The 21,450-nt window shown below is 47.2% G+C and overlaps 1 protein-coding gene across 7 annotated transcripts in view; it reads right to left on the reverse strand.

The window, feature by feature from the left end:
* ARIH1 (ariadne RBR E3 ubiquitin protein ligase 1) overlaps positions 1-21,450 on the reverse strand; it is a 50,495-nt gene that overhangs the window by 1,540 nt on the left and 27,505 nt on the right. Inside the window, exons 3-14 of one of the 7 annotated variants that reach the window (XM_027889008.1) lie at positions 20,983-21,127; positions 16,889-16,981; positions 16,463-16,518; positions 12,773-12,839; positions 11,976-12,082; positions 11,428-11,470; positions 9,877-9,948; positions 7,939-8,067; positions 3,274-3,404; positions 3,118-3,175; positions 2,084-2,356; positions 1,520-1,632 (exon numbers count right to left, since the gene is read on the reverse strand). In XM_027889008.1, coding sequence (XP_027744809.1) covers positions 1,520-1,632; positions 2,084-2,356; positions 3,118-3,175; positions 3,274-3,404; positions 7,939-8,067; positions 9,877-9,948; positions 11,428-11,470; positions 11,976-12,082; positions 12,773-12,839; positions 16,463-16,518; positions 16,889-16,981; positions 20,983-21,127 — 1,287 coding nt within the window. Of the gene's footprint in view, positions 1-1,519; positions 1,633-2,083; positions 2,357-3,117; positions 3,176-3,273; positions 3,405-7,938; positions 8,071-9,876; positions 9,949-11,427; positions 11,471-11,975; positions 12,083-12,772; positions 12,840-16,462; positions 16,519-16,888; positions 16,982-20,982; positions 21,128-21,450 lie in introns of all 7 variants that reach the window. The other 6 variants (XM_027888997.1, XM_027889017.1, XM_027889027.1 and 3 more) reach the window with 6 other exon arrangements.

A 21,450-nucleotide genomic window follows, 5' to 3' on the forward strand; every position in this document is an offset into this window, starting at 1 on the left:
ATAAACCAGTCCTGGCTCTCCCCACTGCTGTCAGCTGTTGCAACATAAACCCTCGTATACAAAGTCCCATTGATTTTCAGGAGCATGTGATGGCAAACACACACAATTTCTGCCTTCCCAACTTTAGTTATTTTTCTGCTGGGGGGAGGGAGGGGTGTTAATCCTGTTTTCTAGAAATGTCTTTGCAAGCAAAGAGATCCAAACAGCTGAAACCAAACCAGCCCACAGGGCAGTTCCTGCAGCTTCCCAGAGCTCTTTAAACCCACCTCGATGACATCCTGCTCCCAGTCTTGCATCAAAGAACACGGTGCAGGACATGATTAAGACATGACTGAACTAGTTAATGAGGGACCTGCACAGGCTTGACAGATGAATTCTTTCTTCCCAGCAAAGTGAAGGCAGGTTTGGGATACTGTTTCCAGGCTACATTAGGTTTTAATTTCATCCCTAGAAGAGCATGCAGGTTCAGAGGACTGAAGTGAACAAGCAGCTTGATCTGAAATACCAACTTAATGGTGGCCTTAAAGGGTAAATTACAAAACGTCTCCAAAAAGGAGGTCAGGTAAGTCTTTGGCAGCACAGCTGGGGCTGGATGACTCCAGCAGGATGGGCCACAGGCCCACCAAAGCTTAACAGCTCCTTCCACTCCCCACAGTCCATTAGTCACCACGACTCACCCTACTTTGGATTTTTTTCTTCCCCCTAAGCCAGGCATAACAAATTCAGTGACTTTGGCAAAATGCCTCAGAAACGAAAGCCATAATCCTGTGACTCATCCGCATTTTCAGCTTTGTACTTTTCCACTGTGCAGAAGTGATTCCCCAAGGGCTGCACAAAGCCCTGGCATCTGTGTCACCTGGCCCCCAGTCCCCTGCTCCCCTCCGCAGCTGGACAGGCTGCTCCCACCCCCCCTCCCCCTTAGGGACAGCTTTCCTACACCATTCTGCACAAACGGACCCTGCAGTTGATTATAAGAGCTGATTGCTCCCTGCTGGCAACTCATCCCAGGCCAAAGCTGGCAGCTTGGAACAACAAAGTCACTCCTTGTTCTTTGGCCCTCGTTGTGTAGATCCCACCCTGGTCCTGGCCATTCCCACACGCTCCTTCTGTGCACGAACAGCCATTGCTTCTGGTCACAGGATTTTTTCCATTCCGGGCTTGGATCTTCCAGCTCCTGCTCTGTGGAGCAGATGGAAGCTGAGCTGGGAGCCTCTCCCCAGGCTGTCACCTCCCCCGGGAGCTGGTCCCAGCAGGGGCACAAAAACACACTGCCAGCCTCGGTGTGAGGCTTCTCCATGAGGACTGGGGGGTTGGGCAGGCTCCTGCTGCTGCTGCTGCTCCCAGATGCCCAGGGACTGGTTGCTGATCCCAGCGGATGGCACGAGGCCAACAGCAAACAGCTTCCCAGGGATGTGGCTCTGGAGAAGACTGTATCTTGGCAAGTGCTCAGGCCACTACCTGTCACAGAGGATGGCAATACTTGGGCAGCTTTGAGAGAGAGGAGTATCCCAGCACAAACCTGTACTTATCCTGTACTTTCTGCTTTATGTCTTGCAGCGAATCTTGGGATATATCTCGCTCCAGGTACCCAGAAAGCACCTCTGTAGCATTCTCTAAGTCTGCTTGGTTATTCTGCAAAGACAAAAGAAAAACAGTATTTGGGTGGGCTAAATGTATATATATATATTTATATATAAAATATATAATATTTTTTCTTCAGCACAACTGAAATCAGTACAGAAATAAAAAGTGGGATTAGATATCACGAATCACAAAATTATCTGTGTTGGAAGGGAGCTTAAAGCTCATCTCATTGCATCCCCTGCCACGGGCAGGGACACCTTCCATTAGATCAGGTTGCTCCAAGCCCTGTCCAACCTGGCCTTGGACAGACACTTCCAAGGGATGGGGCAGCCACGGCTTCGTGATTCTGTGATTCCTCCACCAGAGAGTCCTACACAATATTCTATTCCAGAGAATATTAACAAAGACTCAATTTGGTAAAAGTGGGGCCCAGAGGTCTCCAAGTCTCTATTTCTTTAGCTTTGCAATCTGAACCCCTGACAACCCCATTTTTTCCTACCTCAAAGATAATGGACTGATTATTCTTTTTGAGGTAGAAGGCAAAGACGTAAGTGTACATGAGTGTGGCACGACACTGGCAGAGGACGTCGACTGCTTTCTTCAGGAACTGCACCTCGATCCACGACATGTTGTGCTGCTGCATCTCCTCCATCTTCTGCTTCACCTGAGCGTAGAGCTTGTGCTCGAAGCGCAGGCTCTGCATGTGGTTCATGTAGCGGTTGCAGTAGAACAGGTACCTCTGCAGGGCTGCTCGGGATCGCTGTGTTAATTCCCATTAGAGAGAAAGAAAACAAATAGTTAAAACAAAGTAATGGCCGCAAGAGAAGTAAACCCTTCACCAGGCTCTTCCTGACCCCCACATTGGGCTTCCTTTCCCAAGGAGTTTCCTTTTCTCTCACGTTGACCAGACGAATCTGTGCGGCCCCGCTGATCCCGACACTGGAGGTGACAGCCCAGCCCCCGTCTCGCTGGCACAGGGGACTTCCTAGCACAGCTCTGACATCCTCACTCCCAGCCTTGGAAGTAATTACAGTCAAGCTCCTAAAGCCTGACCACGTTTGTGTTTCAGCCTCTCAATTTGAGGTACAGCACTCAAAACACTTTCAGAGCCATGGCAAACAGTGAGAAGATGATTTTTTTTTTTTTGCTAATGAAGAATTCTAATTAAACAATTACTGTGCTTGTGTTAAGAGGGCAACCTTAGGTTGATTATAGAGCAGGGAAAGGCACCGTGTGCTAAATAGTGCAAGAGAACCAAGATGACTCAATACACTCTCATTAATCTTATTTTCTTCACACTGACAGACCAGCTGTAAAAAAGTAACACCACGGGCATGGTTCAACTTGTGTGTTGTGGATGTACAGAGGCAGCACATACCAGCAAAGCCATCCCTATCCTAGCGCTGAAAGACTTTAACTGTCCCTTAGTTTGTGCCCAAATCCATGAATTTCTTCCGAGCAGCTGTGGAGGTTTACAGAAAGCACAACCACAGGGCTGGTGATCTCCCTCATCACCAAAGGTTATGGACTCACCTCCTGTGCATCCCTTGCTGCCTTTGCATCATCCTCATTGTAGCGATTACAGTTGTACCTGTAACGGGGACACCGATTCCACAGATTTCAGTCCAAATCCATGCCGTTGGCACCACGACCTCCTCGCCCTCCAGCAAGGCACGCTCCCGAACTCACCAGGCAGATCCGTGGGGCTCCCAGGGGCCCAGACACACCCAGCAGAACTCCGCCTTGCAGTTCTGGTTCCGACAGACCATGTGGTTGCAGCCCCCGTCCTTCTCGATGGTGACGTGGCATTTCGGGCATTCCTGTCCACAGGACAGAGAGCACCGTTAGCAGGGCAAGCACGGGACCCACAACAGCCTGGCAACTTGGAAGGGTTCTCATGGCAGCAAGAGAGAGCACATCAAGTGAAATACATGATTTAATTCTTCCCTTTGAACGTCAAGATCCTCTTCCGAGTCAGGCCTTAAAATACTTCCAAAACTGGAGCAGCTAGATAGCAAAAATAAGGAATAACACATTTTATCTCTGCTGCTCTCACAGTGGTACGCTGGATGGGTCACTCCATGACCTTCCCCAAAATCTCAGCAGCAGTGGTGGTCTGGAACAGCCCAGGGAAGCGTCTGGCTTTCCTCACCACCAAGTGTCTGGTCCATGCCACGCTCAGACTGAGCTGGTATCACGTTGTTACCGATCCGAGACACCTGCAGCTGTAAAATGCCATCCAGAAAGGATCTGAAAACATGCAGCAAGAATCTAGTGTGCTTCAAAGAACCTGCTGTCAGCTAAAAAGACACTTCTCCTCCTGAGGTGTTTCCTCGTTTCCCATCAGGTCCCTTTTTTCCCCTTCATGTGACACCTCACTGAAGACTTTTCCACAAAAGCTCACACGGGGTTTCCCTTTCGGGTGAGAGGCCTTTGACAAATGTGAGGATCTCAAAGAGCAGCAGTGCACTGGGAAATATCTGGGGAATAGTCTGGGATTTTTTATAACACCAATATCACAGTCTTGATGAGCTTAGAAATCAACAAATCAAGAAAGTAGCAAGTGCAGAGGAAAAAACGCCAAAAATAAAACCATTTTAGGCCAGATCAGCTCATCCCACAACCACAGCAGCCTTCATGGAGTTTTTGCAGAAGCCAGTTTTGAACTACAAGGCAGTAACAAATATATCCAAACAGGTAATACACACACCTGTAAATTCAGCTGCAGTTTTTGGGTCAGAAGCTTGAAACACACCCCCTCCCAAGCTTGGAGCACATCTTTGCTGATCAGAGGAACCAGTTCCTACGCTGGCATCAGAGAAACTCTCAGTAAAGGGAGAAACCAGCACACACAATCACTCAAGAACTGCTACTTTTGCACTGGACACAATCCAAGAGGTTCTTGTTCATCCACTCCGAGTTTCCCAACTATTGCTGCTTTTCCACAGAGTTTGTACTGCAGGAGAATTTACACACCAAACCAAAGGGTTCAAGCAGCAACCAAGCACACAAAGGGGTTTTTTCCAGGCCTGCCTCCTCCTGGTCACCTGTGTTTGTCCTACAAACTGAGTAACTGTAGTACAGAGTAGCTCCTGTGCTGGCCCTCTCAGGGGCACAACACTGAGCTGTCCCCTAGGACTCTCCACAGGACGGACACTCAGCCAGGGAAGCTTTTTCCCAATTAGTCATCGCAGTTCTGTGAACTTCACAGTCAAAACAGTATCTCCTTTGATCAGAGCACCCAGTGCACACCTATTTTGCTTTTCCAGGCAGCCCTCCTCCCTCTGCCAATCCTGCACCAACAAGTCAAGACTCAGATTCAGCTTTATCCCAATAACATCCTTCCCAGCTGAGAGGATCCCTGCTCCATCTGCTCCTCAGCCAGGGTGCCTGTGGCTAACAGGTACAGACAGTGGCGCTGCCCCTATCACACCATGATGGCCTCAGGACACAGAGCCATGGGTGGTTTTCAGAGCAGCTCTTCCAGACACATCCCATCTGACGAGGTGCCGACGTCTAATCCAAACAGCTGCTGTGATCCCTCCTGCTCAGCAAAATCCCACAGCTGGAACACAGGGAGGAACAATTCCAGGGAGGACCTGCCAAGCTAGAGGTGCCACGAGGGTGTGGGGCCACCTCACCCCCAGCGAGGCTCAATCAGGAGCACACAAGTTCTGCCTGGCTTTGAGGTGGGACCAAGTTTTCCAGGGTGCCCTTAGGGCTTCAAGCTCTGGGATGCAAACTAGGACAAAAAGACCCTTTCAGTGCCTAAATGGGCTCCAGGAAAGCTGGAGAGGGACTTGGGACAAGGCCTGGAAGGACAGGAGAAGGGGGAATGGCTTCCTACTGCCAGATGCAGGGTTAGATGGAATATTGGGAAGGAATTGTTGGTAGGGAGGGTGGGGAGGCCCTGGCCCAGGTTGCCCAGAGAAGCTGTGGCTGCCCCATCCTTGGAGGTGTTCAAGGACATATGGGATGGGACTTGGGGCAACCTGGGATAGTGGAAGGTGTCCCTGCTCATGGCAAGGAGTGGAACGAGATGAGCTTCAAGTTCCCTTCCAACCCAAACCACTCCATGATTCTGTGATCTAATTATAGCCCTTTTCTCACAGGGAATGCCATCCTTTCCAAGCCTTTATGCTCCTGTCAAGCAAAGCACAAGCAAGAGAGGTGACACAGTACAGACTCACAAAGCTGTGTAAAAGTGCAGAAGTTGAATATGATTAAAAATTAAAGCCAGGAAATGCACACACCAAAAAAATGCTGAACACCGGTAGAAAAAAAAAATCGTAGCTACTCAAGCCACCAACACAACAAGTGGGAGAGATTTATAGATTAAGGAGGATAGGGAAGGAAGATCTTCCTGAGAATTACAGCTACACAACAACATAACAGCCAGCAAATCAAGTTACTAAACCTGCAGAGTGTTCTGCACGTTATCAGTCATACCAGGACGCAGAAATGACCTCATTTACATTGTTCCACCCAAACAATTTCATGCTGTGCTTGGAAACAAAAGCCTGGGCAAACCTGGCAAAGGAGAACAATCCTGATTCTGTAGTAGAAAAACCACCATAAACCTCAGCTGCTGTTTCATGAACAGGAGGCTAAACAGAAACACATTTCTTATTTTGGGGCAGGTGAAAAGGATTAGTCCTCTCCAGAACTCCCCCGGACGGACATCAGCCTCCCAGCCAAGTTCACAGCGACACCATCACCTATAACCCGTCCTGAAGGAAAAGAATCCTCAAACACCACAGGGATTTCTTAATGCTTTTCAACAAAACCCCAAAATGCTGAACTTAATTAAGGTTAGCACAAAGTAGTACACCCTGACAACACCTAGAGTCACGGAGCAAAGCTTTTTTAAGCAGATTTGAAACACCAGCTCATCCGAGAGGAAAAGATGGCACTTGGACACCTTTGGAAAGACGCCGTTCACACCCCGGCATGGTGAGAAACGGAGGAGCACAGTTCAGTGCAGGGGAGGATTGCGAGTGCTGCCAGAACTTCCACGCCTCAGAACAAGTGTAGGATTTCCAGAAAATACAGAGGGAGCGTGTGTTCAGACATTAAAAAGTGACCTGAAAAGGGAGAGAACTGGGCTTGTGCCATTTTATCTCGCTCAGAGGAGAAAAGGGCCAATAGTTTCCTCGGAGGAAGAAAATGTGCCTGGTTTGTACGTGGGCCATTCAAGCCCTGTCTAGCCCGGAAGGTGACGATGGGATGTGCCAGGAGCAGCAGGGCTGGGGCATTTTTAGTATCAGATGAACAACTTTCATTAACACCAATTTAATTCAACAGTAAAACCCAGTGCCTTGGGTGAAGACCGGCACCCGTTAAGTCTTTGTTCTTCTTCCTTTGGTATTCCAAGAGGCAGGGAGATTAACATCGCTGACACTCAGGTTTGAAACCAGTTTCCCCTCCTCCTCCTTTTAGAGCCCAAAATAAATGCACAAATCCAAGTTTTCTCTAGTTTTCACTCCTTTGAAAGTCCACTCAACAGAAGTAATGGATCTCTGTGGTTTCTTTATTCTCAAATATCTGAAATCTGCCTAGTTTAACTCAAGAAAGGAACTACTGAAGAACCAACTTTGTCCAGCAAACTGAAAAAGAAAGAAATGTGCAAATCCTTGGATTATTCAACCCTGTTCTTCAAGAAGACTGAGAACTAAAGGCTTGATAAAGAACTTGTATTGCCTTATCTCAACTTTAAATTAATTTAGTTAAGCTGAACTCATGTGAAAGTAGCTTCTTTTAAGAAAAAAGCCATCTACTCCAGCACACTGCTGCAAGGGCTGTATCTTTTGTAGAAGTAGAAGGAATTTAGGTCTCCTAAGTGCAAGTAAATGAATGCAAAAGGATAAAAAAATTATATCGGAAACCACAGAACTCGCTACTCAAATCTCCTCGTTTTTCATTCAGACCATTCTACATAATTCATCCAAAAATGCATCACATCATTCCAGTTTGGGAACAGAACCCAATTCAGCTGGGTTTCACTTTTCTATTCTCTCACACAACAATTGCCTAATTTTCTTTTCCCATTCTGTCCCCCAGGACAAGCCGGAACAAATGTATCTCACATTCTCCCGTTGCAAAGGATTAGCCAGATTTCAAGCCCACATTCCAGAAGATTGGTATTTGTCTCTTACACCTTCATCTTGGTACAACAGGAAATGTCCTTTCCTGACTGGAGCCCATATGGGACAGGGCTGCAGCTCAGCCTCACGCCTGGATGGCTCCAGAAAGCCCTTTCCAAATGCAAGAAACAGCAACGGAGCCTGTAGTCACAAGTGAATCACTTGGCGAGCTTTTCCCACTGAAAATGGGGATTTTTGCATATGATGGTACCTGATTCCTTTTTACGTTCTTCAAAATGAAGAAATTCAACGCAGACTTTGGGCTCTGACTCTCAGTCCCTGAAGCCAACAGCTGTGCAGGCACAAGACCTGCCTCGACGAGCATGACTGCCCTGTTTTCCTGCTAGGAAAAGTACAGAGACAGAGAAAGGACGGATGGATGCATGCTCCAACTGTGCAGTTCCCATCCCAGCCTATCACGCATGCTACAGCAGGACAGGCTTTTCCTTTGCTTCCAGGAGGAACTGTGCTCCTCTCAGACACACCCTTGGGTTTCTCCGTGGCTCTGGCCAAGGCCCAGCAGGAACTGAGGCAGGAGGAGGTGCTGGCTGGGGGGCTCCGAGCCCATCCAGTTCTCCAGGAGCTGTGAAGCCCCATGGCACATGCCCCAGCAGCCAGAGGGTGAGATTCCCACCTTCCCCACCCTGCTGCCCACAGAGGCAGAGATCAGCATGAGGGATGGGTTACTCTTCCTGCCAACTTTCCCCTCAACCAAATCCAGCGTCAGTTCAGAGAGAGAAACTGTCACATTGTCCTTCAGTTAATTCAATGGATATGCATAGCACAAGACACCAGGACAGTTGGCTTTTCCTCCCTGTTGCAGCCTGCACTTCAAAGTATTTCCATGTAGGAGTGTCTTGGAAGATATTAGAGGAAGTAGCTGAGACAGTGCTGTCCAAGGACAGCAGCCCTGCTGCTCACACCAGACTCCGGGAACTACCAGAGGCTGGGCTGGTGCCAGATGCCACCCTCCTGATGGGTGTTGCCCTCCCAAAAAATCTTATTATTCCCAAGGCAGGGTCAGGTACAAGATGGGAAACCCCAAGATGCTCCCCCTGAGGGGCAGCAACAGATCCTGAGGGCTTTGACAAGTAAAATATGGCTGTGACTGTTCCAATGTCCCAAATATTTGATCCCCAAGGCTAGCAATGCTTACACTCAGCCTCTTCCAAGCTACTGGCTGCTCTTCCTCAGATTTAATAGGAACAGGACCTGAAGACCAACAAACTCTGATCAAATCTAGTTCAGTTCTTGAGCCACGATAGGACACGCTCAGACAAAGGCGAATTCCCTTTGTTGACAATGTGCAGGCTCCAAGCAGGGACACACAGCCCTCAGCCCACAGGACACTGCCCAATTCCAGTCCGATTCAAACTGCAGGATGGGTGTTTCTCTTTCACCATAATGCAACATTCCAGTTCAATGAAAACCAGGCAGGCAGCCCCAGAAAGCAGCAAGGCTGCTGCAAACAATGCCATTAACCAGTTACACAACAGAGTTAAGAAAACAAAGCAACCATTTCCTCACTCCCTCCCCACCTTCCTCTACCCTCAGGCTCCAGCCAGGAGCCCCAGGCTTGATCCTCACCCCCCCAGGGCATCTGCTGCTTTTGTTTCCTTGCCACCACGCCAAACCTGGCTTTTATTCACCCCAAAATTATCAAACCCTGAAGTTTCAGGCAAACTTGGGCTAACTAGGATGAAGACATTTACATAATAAAATCTCAACCAGCTGTTCTGCCAGTCTGGACCTGGAATGCTGCCCAGTGGAAATGAAGCACTCCGCAGGCCAACCCCCGGGATTCAGAGGCAGATGTAAGTGATCCCAGCAAACCCAGCACGGGTGGTGGGAACATGTTGCACACATAGAGTGAGGCACAGGCTTGCTTAGGGAAGCCACTGGTGCCAGACAGGAGCCCAAACACTTAAATCTCGAGCTTTGGCTCTCCAATTAACTCTTTCTTCCCAGAGCAAAGGCCGCTGAACCTGAAGGAACTCACCTGTTTATTCTTCAAACAAGAGCACTTCAGTGTTCTGTACATTTTAAGGCTTGCTCTTAACATGGAACAGTAAAAAAATCCTAGTGCAGAGGAATTTGCTTGATATATCTATATAAAAATCTATATATAAAACATGAGAACTCCCCTCACCTTTGTGTTGGCTGCAATCCAATTAGAAGTTTCACTGTCATCATCACACTTCTTGATCCATTTCTTTAACCACTGTCAGAAAAACGGTGAAAGAACAGAGTTAAGTCTAAATAGAGGAACTGGAAATGTTCCCAAGGCACCTGCTTGCATTAAGGAAAGGTACACACAATCACATGGGAATAGGGGGGGTGGGTAGGTGCTGGAAAACTGTGCAAATAGCAGCTAATTTAGGTGCAGACAGTTCCTGCAGCACCATGCTGATGCAGCGAGCACAAGCAACCCCACAAACACTTCTGCAAACTCAGTGCTGTTCTCCAGTTGAATCAACACAAACTTCATGTTGGACTCTGAAATAATAAGGACATTTTGTTTTTCAGGTGACCTAATTGTGGCCTTCCAGGACCTGAAGGGAGCTGACAAGAAAGATGGAGAAAGACTATCCCGAAGGGCCTGGCGTGACAGGACAAGGGGGAATGGCTTCAGAGTAACAGAGGGCAGGATCAGGTGGGATACTGTGAGAATGGTGAGGCCCTGGCACAGGCTGCCTAGAGAAGCTGTGGCTGCCCCATCCCTGGAAGCATCCAAGGCCAGGTTGGATGGGGCTTGGAACACCTGGTGGAAGATGTCCCCTCCTATGGCAGAGGGGTGGGATTGGATCACCTTTCAGGTCCTTTCCAACCCAAACCAGTCCCTTAAGAGTGATGTGCCAAAACTGCTGTCAGACCCTCTGTGACGCTGAGCTTCACATTAATCAGGTTTTTCCTCAGGCTTGCAATGCTCACCTCATGCTCAAACCTTAGTGAACATGCCTTCATCAAAGTAACAAAAGCAAAACGCTGCTTGCACCTGCTAGATAATAACCTGACCACATCCAGCCTAGGAAGACCAACTAAATCCTGCTGAACCTTTTCTGGGGTTCCCCCCTCCCCTCCTCCAAGGCAGGTTTTGTGTCCCTAGGAAGGCAAAGTGCTCTGTCCCCAAGGCATGGAACATGTCTGTCCCTGAGCTCTGCACAGGCCACAGCCTCCCAGGCTCCACAAACAGTTCTACAGTTCTGACAGCTCCACAAACAGTTCTACAGTTCAGAGCACTGCAGCAGGTCCAGGACCAATTTAATTCCTTCAGTACAACAGATCACACACCTGACAAAGCACCAAACACTGACAGAAATGTCTTGTACAGGAATGCTCCTTGTCCAAAAAGCATCTTCCTCCCTCTGCAGAGGGTCACAGGTGGAACAGCCTCCTCCTCCACCCAATTCCCACCTGGCTGAGGCACCTTTTCTTCACAAGGTCCAACTCTGAGGCTCCCAGTATGGCAGGAAAGGCCCCCAGTATGATTTAACTGGTTATTTGCCCCCTGTGGTCTAAACAGCTGAGCTATTCTGCTTCCTGATGGGAACAAGAGTTGGACTCGAGGATCCTTGTGGGTCCCTTCCAACTCAGGATATTCTCCAATATGCCAAGCTTGGGCTTCATTTCTAAGTGCTGCACACAAACTGACTTTAAACTTCCAAATCATGCATTTAGAAAAGAACTTCGATGTGCTCACCTTGCATTTAACAGGATCATGCCAGTTTTCACCGCAGTTAAAGCTGTGAGGGAAAGAAAGGGGAAAAGTAAGCAAACAGGACAAATAATTGTACTTTTAATTAAACAGGGGAAGTTCTCTTCTGAGTTGCTCTAATGAGAGACCAAAGCCAGTCCTAAGGAAGCATCTAAGCCAACACCACCCTCCAGCATCCAATCCCTCAAAGGCCGTTTCAAAACAGCATAGGATGAGGGGGAATGGCTTCAAACTGACAGAAGGCAGAGTCAGATGGGATACTGGGGAGAAATCCTTCCCTGTGAGGGTGGGGAGGTCCTGGCACAGGTTGTCCAGAGAAGCTGTGGCTGCCCCAGCCCTGGAAGTGTCCAAGGCCAGGTTGGACAGGGCTTGGAGCGACCTGGGATAGTGGAAGGTGTCCCTGCCCATGGACTGGATCACTTTTCAGGTCCCTTCCAACCCAAACCAGTCTGGCATTCCATGAACACACACTACCACACTTTCAAGGCAGTAAGAAAAGAGCAGCATCAAGGTCTGTCACTGGTTGTTCTTACCAGAACTGACGCCCACATTTGCAGCGCACGGGTTTGGCGTCAGGATATTGGACTTTGACGACGTGGTGGCAGTCGGGGGCAGGACACCACTTTAACAGTCGATTACACTAAAGAACAGAGCACAAACCCCACAGGATGGGACAGGGATGTGAACGAGGACACCTCCTGCCCTGCAACCCTTGGCTGTGGCTTCAATCATTAAAAAAGACTGAACCCAAACCCGCCACAAACATCACTTCAAATAAAGGGGAACGGCTTCCAACTTGATCCCAGTGCCCTCCATCCTGGGCTCTGCAGTGAATCTGAACACACACAACTGGGAAACTGGGACAGTGGAAAGCCTTCCAAAGCACCTTTCTCCACGTTTATTTTGCGTCCTCCAAGTTTTATTTTTTGCTTTTGCTAAAAACAGCTTTGCAGCTTTACTTCAAATGGCAAATGTTTAAGGCATGTTCTCTTACACGACCCTGTCTCCTGGTTTTCAGTGCCAAGAATCTCAGATAACGTTCAAGAACTGTAAATATTAAGTGCTCCTCAGAAGCTGTATATTAAACAACAGCTCTTGCATTCTCTTCATCTCTATGTCTTTTGTCATACAGGGTTTTTAATCTCTTCCTACAACTATCCCCGTAACCCAAAGGGCTACAAAACAATCTCTGCAGTCACACTTGATTAGAGATTATGCAAAAAAAACCTGCTCTGCAGTTATAAAATAGCCTCAAGTCTCTGGTTTGGTACATATGCAAGACAAAAGCAACCTAGAAATCATTAATTAAAAATTTCAAATAAAAACTTACCTCTACAAAACTATTGGTTATTAGATGCTGGTACTTTAATTTAACCTTGGAATCTGTGATCAGACGCCTGTGGGGAGGGAAAAAACAGAAAAATTGTAGTAGAAAACTCTTTTTTTTCCATACATATCCAGTAAGTTAAGACAGAGAAATGGATTTGATTCATCCCTCTACATTTGCAGGCACTTCTTGTACCTTCCTGATCTCTACTTACTTGTTAGATCACTTATTATCATGAAAACTACATGCACTGTATTTAATATACATATATATACATATGAGCTTCAAAAACAGAAAGCTCATGCATTTCAAAGGAACTGAACCTCTCGGTGTGAGGATTTTTATTTTAAAATACTTTCCCGAAGAGGCAAAGAAAACAAAGCAAATAATTTAATCAGTCCATTTACATAAAACATGCACATTTTGTGGTAAATCCCTTTAAAAAGCTCTGGAACAACCGCTGGGTGGTTCAAAACTTCGGGAAGCCTCACGTTATCTGGGTTCACTGGAATGCCACGGCTTCAGGTGAACAATTTAGCGGTGTTTTAATCTATTTACCATAAAACCAAAGTTGATTTGAATTCAACACCACTGAGGGTATAAACAATGTGGACTTTAAGTCCAGACATGGACTTTAATTCCCAGTTGGAACTGGGAGAGGAAAACTAGGCTGATGGGAACCCTTTAAAAGCACGGTGAGCTGGGCACACCCGTGACAGTCTCTCGGGCACACCAACCCAGGTGGCATTTGCAGACTGCCCAGTCTAAACACATCCAAAATACTTTAGTTATGCATAGTTGAGCACCTTTATAAAAGTCTTTTAGATATGACTGAAGTGTCTTCCCAATATCTGAACACAAAGCTGGACTAACACACCCTCTGTGGTGCTCCTGGTTTAAATCCTCCCGTGGAACACCAGGCCATAAACACTGAATTACAGGGTTATTATCCATTTCACGTGCAGCCCAGCCCAAGAGAACTCCTGCATGTTATCCTGCCAGTGCTCGTTAGGGATGTTGCATAAATCCCAGCCCTGGGCAGCCCGGGGAGCTCCTCACCAAACCACATGCTGGTTATTACATAAAACACAGCACGTGGCAGCTCAATTCCCAGGGCTAAAATAAAACAAATCAGCTGACAAAGCATCTCTTCAGCCCCGTGTCCACGGTCAGCCTGCAGTTCTGGAGTCCAACTTGGTGAAGAATGAAAAAACCCACATTTTAATTTAACACAAATTATAAATTTCATTTTTTTACCCCACACTTGGGCTTGTAGACACAGTAAATGTCACTTCAAAAATTCATTGTACTTTAAGTATATATCAGGAACTGGTATTTAAATGGCTTCATGGAGCACGTGGAGCACACAATCCACTGGTTGTTTGTTTATCAAAATGATTTGATTGCCCCACGTCAACAACCTCACCTGCTCCAGGTCCTACAGTACCACTCAGGTCAAGACCTTCAAGAACTTTGCTTGGAATATGATTGTCTCTTGCCAAATCATAAAGGAAACTAGACAAATTAAAAGATGAAACCCCTGCCCAATGCCCAGAAATCATATTTTGGGGTACATTCCTCTGTGAGCAAAGCTTGAAAAGAAGCAACTTCACCAAAAAAGCCAGGTTGGAACAGCAAACTCTTGAGAAAACAGCCTTTAACTTTGATCTCTTCTTGGGAGCTTAGTTTGGAACTACACAACCTCAAAACCTCATCCAAAGGTGGGAACAATTCTTTATCAGACCATAAATTAGAAGTGAGGCAGAATTCCCTATGACCTCCAAACAGGAACCAGAATCCATCCTTTCCTACTGAGTGAGCTGATTTCAGAGTCACCCAGGGCAGAAATAAGGGCAGCCTGCCTTGCTCATTAATGCAATTAACAACTTGGCATGAGGGTGAAAGCACTTCCCAGCAGCACAAGCAGAGGTGAGCGAGGGATAGCCATGGATAACCCCCAGCCAGGCTGGAGGTCCTGGAACAGACTCTCCCTTCAACCTTCCCACTCAAGTTCAACAAGGGAACACGACTCTAAGCTGGCCAAATACTCACAAATCCAGGAAAGGCACCTGAATTGCCAAGTTTGGAGTCATATGGAGACAATCCAACTTGGAGATGAAGGCAAGTCCCAAGAAGGGAGCAAAGGAACAACGTGGCCCATCTACATCAGTGTTCTGATGGATAAAGACTGATGTCCCTACAAATGGCATGTAAATCTGAGGTTTCTACAGCTTGGAAAGCTGGAGACTTTGTAAAAAGCAAAAGATCTAAAAAGAGAATAACTAAGGACACAGAAATGGATACTGATTCCAGCTGGGATTCCTTACATCTTTATTCATGCTATTTCTAAGATGCCCAGTTGTCAATCGTGGCTTCTAAACAAAGCATTAGACTTTGGCAAAAGACGCACCTTCCTCCCCCTGAAATCCAGGTAAGATCAGGGAAAGGTGTATTTTTACCTCTAGAAAATGTTTAAAGTGTTACTTAGAAAAAGGGACCTTGGTTGCTTCAGCACCCAGGGGCCATTTCCCTATCCCAGGCCTCCCACCTCTGCCATCTCCAGGCCAGGGAGAATCCCATGGCACTTCACTCCTCCCATCCTTTCCTTGCTGCTGCCACCATGGCTGCTGGTGATTTCAGCTACTCTACTTCATAATCACTATTTGAACAGCTCGTTCCAACTGTTGCAATCAAGAAAACACTCAAAAAACTTCCTGCTGAGAGCGTTCGACACCCCAAGTTGAAGTTCAAACTCTGGTAAACAAAAATCTCAATCAAGTTATGCAAGATATGCCAACTTCAGCTCCGTTTCCACGCACTGAACTCTACAAACCACCCCTCAACAGGGCAGAAAAGCACTTCAGCTCCTTCCACTTGCATCCAGCCTACACTCCATGACTAACCGAGAGCCACTACTGCGGAGGGATTGGGAAAATCACTACTCTGAAAGCAACTGATAATAAACCCCAGCAAATTAATATCAATGAGTGAGTCAGGCTTCAGGAAGGAAAGAATAAGGTAACAGAATAAGCCCCCATTGAGATGCTTTTTAGCAAGAAGAATTAAAATGAACTTAATGAAGGTTCAGAAATACGAAGGATATTACTCATTCAATAACCTCCCCCAATACAAAAGAGAAGGAAGCTCACGGAATTCACTGCTCCACCACATGTGAGCAGTCATCTACAGCTGGACAACTTAATAACTCCAGTGACACAGGCTCACACACCAGCTTCACCAAATCTGCTGTTTGAGGGTACCTTGCTTCCTATCAGGGGCATAAAACACACCCTACACCAGCCCGTAGGACTCACGTCCTCTGACTCACACAGTAACTACAGCTACAGGGCTTGGGGAACCAGTGGGTTGGCCTGGGAAGGAAGACCCAAATTCCTACATGAATCAAAGGAAACAAAATGCACAAAGCAGTTGAACTGGGTTTGGAAATTCTGCTCTCATGACCAAACCGGTCAGGGAGTCTTTCCTCTCCCAGTGCCACCACATGGGTTTTTCAGAGCCCCACAGGAATCCAAGAGACATTCCAGTACCAAAACACAACATCCAAGACAGACCTCTTTGCTCCCTGAAAGCCTGGGTGCAGCCTGTTACGAGCATTTGAAAACATCTGAACAGCACATGAGTAACAAAATGCAAAGAGAGGAAAGTCAGCAGGGAGGAACTGAGCGTACTCACATAACTGTATTGTCGTCCACTAAGATATCACAGCCATGGGCAGGGCATGAAATGGTCTGAAAAACACAAAAAGGGCATGGGAGGAACAGTGTTTATCCTATTTTTGCTTCACAGAGAATTGCAAGGAACAGAATTCACCACAATCCATAGCAAAAAGAGTGCTTTAGCTCTCCCACCACGTCCCAGGTGTGGCCCCATGCAAGATTCCTCCCCCCACCTGCACCAACCCCGTGGAGTTCCCTCCAGATCCACCTGTGGCAGAGGCTGCACTCCCCCCCCACCAAACCTTTGGGGTTTGGGTTTTTTCTGTTGCTCTCTTGGATTTTTTTAACTTTACTAGGGAGCACTCTCCCTTTTCTTTCCTCCTCCTCCTCCTCAATTCCCAGAACTTCCAGAAATAAGCCATGAGGTGAGTTGGCATTTTACCTGTCCCATGCCTTCCTCCATTATTTTGGTAGTTAAATATTCACTCCAGCACTGCATACAGAACTTGTGTCCACACTCTAGGCCAGTAAAGTACTGCAATGACAGAGAACACCGGGCATTGGATCATTTTATCACATGGATTCACTCCCTAACTTCCATCTCCTTGGTACTGTGCAGTTCACCCACCACATCTCTCTCCCCCACACCAAACCTGAGACACTATTTATTTTGCATCATCACCACTACAGAACATTGCCCAGGCAGCTTTAGTCATGCTTCCAAAGCCAGGCTCTAATCCCCAACCCCAGCAGAAAGGAAAGGTGTGGCCCATGTTTCCATCCTGCCTGCCCATTTCAATTTATCCTTGTTTTAGGAGTGTACACAGAGCTCTCTCCTGTTTTACTCTGTAAATCAGTCAATAAATGCACCACTAAACAGGTCACAGTGATAGGATTATTATGCAGAGTCTTCATTCCTCCTTTTTTTTTCCACTTGGCACATGTGGGTGCTGCCCAAAATCCCAGACCTCCTTGGGAAACTTCCCTCTGAAACCCAGATGCTCATCAGATGAAGACACTAAAGATCCTAATTGGCAGGTGTAAATTGCTAAATAAAATTCAGTAATGATCAGCTGTCACAGAGAGCAACAAGGACAACTCCATCCTTGTCTGCATCATCTGCACAGAGTGTGTCAAGACTCCATCTGGGACTGAGTGGTTACACAAGGGGTGGAGAAGCAAACACTGCTGAGGAAACACTGGAATTAAGGTACTTTTCTCTGGTCAGCTTAAAGTTATTTTAGATCCAGAGCCAGGGGCAAGGAAAACTGTATTTAAAACACTTTACTTGTACCACCATGCAGGTAACATTTGCTGGCTTAGCTTTTCAAACCATCATCTTCTCAGCCAGTGAACTAAAACCAGAACTCCACCCCGAGATACCATCAACCTGCATGAACCTCCACAGAGGAAAGGACCTGGAATCCTCTGCAGAAGAGCCCGAAACAGCAGTAGGATGGAGGAAAAGGGGAGTCCATTTTAAGAAAATATTCTTCCCAAACCGCCTCCTTGACCATCACAGATTTATTTTGTCCCTCCCACGCTGGTGTCTCAGCTGGGTTTTGCTGAGGGAAGGTGCCTGTCAGCACCTCCTTCCCACGGGCTCCCGGGCTGTGATTCACACTGGTCTGGCTCCTGCCACCAGCACAGGCTGGAACCTGCGAGCAGCAACACGGATCACTGTGACCTCACCAGTCACTGAAGGGAGCTGAGCATCTCAAACACAGACATCCACCCCAACAAAAACAGCAAAGAATCAGAGAGGAGCCCAACACCTGCATGGAGGAACACCAGGCTGAACAGAGACATTCCAATTCCTGAACCTTCACTGAGCCAGCTAACGAGGGATCTGATGCTCTACAGGTGCTGCTGTGCCCAAGTGACATCCCCTGGAGCTGCAGGAATATCACTGACAAGTATCAACATCTGTAACTTTTGGGATGCCACAGCATGCAACCATCCCAAAGACAGCACTGACTCTTCCCAGAATTGTGGCTTCTCCACATGTGAGGAGAGGCAAGCACAGACAAGGGGATCAGCCCTTAATGAACCCAAACACTCCTACAGCAGGCACACACCAGGAACCACCACAGAACACAAATCTTCTTCACTTAAGGCTTGTTCTGATTATTTCAGGCAGGGAAAAGGTTTGCTAAATGCCCCCAGAAAGGCAGCCACCACACTTCCTCCCAGGCTGCAAGGAATTCAGAGTATCTCTCGACACTTTTCTTTACTTTGAGGGAGTTCCCAATTATTTTTGGCTCAGCTGACAGCAGATGTCAAGGGAGCCAAGCAAAAGGGTTGACATAAAACCCCGAGTGCAAGGGGAGCAGTGGCTCCTGAGGCAGCTCTGCTGTCACCCCGTCTGTGCTCATCACCCACAGTCTGGACAACAGCAGGGTGTTCCCAAAAACACCCCCACCCTGCAGCCTGGCCCCCCAAGGAACCTGAGGGTGGGATGCAAGAGAGGAGAGAGGCAAAGCCATGGCCTGCTCATTCCTGTCTTACCAGCAAGGGTTTCACCCAAAATAACTGCTGGGACTCAGCACTGCTTCATGGGGACACAGCAAGGGTAAAATATCTCCCTGAGGTTTTCAAACTTGCAGGGTAAGAGCATCAAATGCCTCCTTTTGCTTCCCAAAACCTCAGCCCACAGTTCTATGGAGATGACTGGAGCTACAGAGACCTTGTAGACAAATACCACCTGCAAGGACCCCACGAGAGGGGGAATATTCAAGACTCTGACATTCCTGCAATAACTGTACCCTGCAAAACTTCTTAACAACTCCAAACTCTCAGATTTCCATAGGCTGAAAGGGGATCTCAGGAAAAAAAATACAGATTTTACGTGGAAAAAAAAATCAGCTGACCATTGCAAGAGGATTTTCAAACTGGAGATTTTAGGTTAGGTACTGAACGTAAACTTAATCCTAGAATTTATAATTCATATTAACTAAAAGAGCTTCAAAACAGATTTCAGTCACCTTTCAGACACAGACATTTCGGCCTTTTCCTACAGGCTCCAACTTTAATGTATGCCAAAGAAACAGAGGTTCCCCTCTGATGTGTCTTAACACCAACTCCAGAGACAACCCTGCTCACCTGCCACTTCCCACTGGTCCAGCTAAAAATCTGCTCTTCTAACAACCAGGCCACTACTATTTTTAACACTTTATTTGAGCTACAAACTCAAAAGTGTTAGTGTGCTTTGTGTAGTGGCTGTCAGGAGCCAGAGAGCTGCTTCCCAGGCACCACAGGTACCCCCAGCAAGAGGGGAGGCCTGTCAGCTGTGAGCTGCACCTCCAGCCAGGACAGCAACTACATCTAAAAGGGGAGAATAATATATTAAGAACATGACACTAAATCTGAAGTTTCCATAAGGCCTTTTTCTGGAGATGGACACTGAGATGTCTCCTTCCATTTTTCTCGCTCAGCCCTCCTCCTATTTTCATTTAAAATGCTGCATAGCCTAAAATCAAACTTATTTCCTTATCGTGGAAAGCCTGCAGTGTTTAAACAGAAGGATTTTAGCACGAGGTAGAGGGTCAAACAAATTTCTCAAGCTTGTCTTTCTTTATACAAGGCAAGCAACCACTTACCTTTCCAGCTACTCTCCCAGCGGGAGGGTCAGTGCACACGAGGCTTAAGAGGAGACACTCAAAGCCTTGTGGTTCCTGACCCAAGAGCAACAGTGACCTCAAGGCTGAGAACGTGAGGCCTGAAATTGGGCTTTGCTCAGCTCTGCCTGATCCAGAACAGCCAGGGTGCTTTACCCCAGGCTGCTCCTGAGCCCCAAAAAGCTCATCGTGGTTCCCATCCCACCCAGAGCAGAATGAAGCCTTTTGTCTGTTTGAGGGTGTTTTGGAGGGGCAGGACAGCTCCCCCAGGAAGGGCAGGTTCCAACCAAGGAACAATCCCTCACTGTGTCATCCTGCCTTTTGGCAAAGCCATGGATTAACTCTCCTGTTTGAGCCTTCCCACTCGTTTCCTTTTCTCCTGGGATCTCCCACCAGCATGTCCTGCCCCCGGGAAATCACAGCAGAGCCTGGACGAGTTATCAAAGGATGGGAATGCTTCCATTTTGTCAACAGCCACAAAAAGAAGACCCACCATCACCCACCCAACAGACATCAGGAGGCTGACCCAGAGCCCCAGCAGGCACTGCCACCCTCATTCCCTCCCACTGAGAGGGCGTTGTGCAAACATGAGCAGATCCAAAGACAGCCACATTTTACTTCTACTCAGTTTTATTCCAGACTTTCTAGTCTGACTATGTTACATCATTATTTACCACTTTTAAAAGCTGTTTCCTGCCCTGTCACTCTATGCCCATGGTGCTTTCCACATATTTTTTCTTTCATGTACCATTTTATTTGCACATCTCAACTGGTATCTGCACTTCTCAAAAGTCACCTGCTTGCTTTTTTCTGAGCTTTCCTACATTGCTGCCCAGGCCCCAGCACCCTCATGGGCATTCTGCAGAAGAATATTAAGTTTCAGATGGGCAATCTGGGGAGTTGCTGGTCAGGTACTCACCGAGTTTGGGTAGTTCAGATAGCAGATCTGACAGGACATATCCTGGGCTGATGACCTCGTGTTCATCTGGCGCGTCCGGGATTTTTTACTTGGATTAATTACATGACACTCTGCAAAGAGCTTCTCCAAGTTGCCATCAAAGTACCTGCACGACACAAGAGACAAGGAAAATTTCACTCCCTTCTCTGTAAGTCATTGTCCCATTCTATTTGGGAGTTAAATGTTACTTTTAGTACTTCCAAACTCGCAAACCCACTACTTCTAACAAACTCTTCACTAACACACCACAGAGGTGAGTATTGGACAACTCCATCACCTCAGAGATTCTCACTTGAATTGCACAGTCCTGAAATTCAAGTGCCATCAATTCTTCAGCTGCATTTCAAGTAATTCCTGATTCTCCCCAGTGACTGCTTTGCGTTATAACTCCTGGACAGGAAAACCAGATCAAGAACATCCTACTTTGCA

The sequence above is a fragment of the Empidonax traillii genome, unplaced genomic scaffold (genome assembly GCF_003031625.1).
Source record: "Empidonax traillii isolate 1590-97213 ecotype Southwest subspecies unplaced genomic scaffold, ASM303162v1 scaffold12:size2584012, whole genome shotgun sequence".
NCBI lineage: Eukaryota > Metazoa > Chordata > Aves > Passeriformes > Tyrannidae > Empidonax > Empidonax traillii.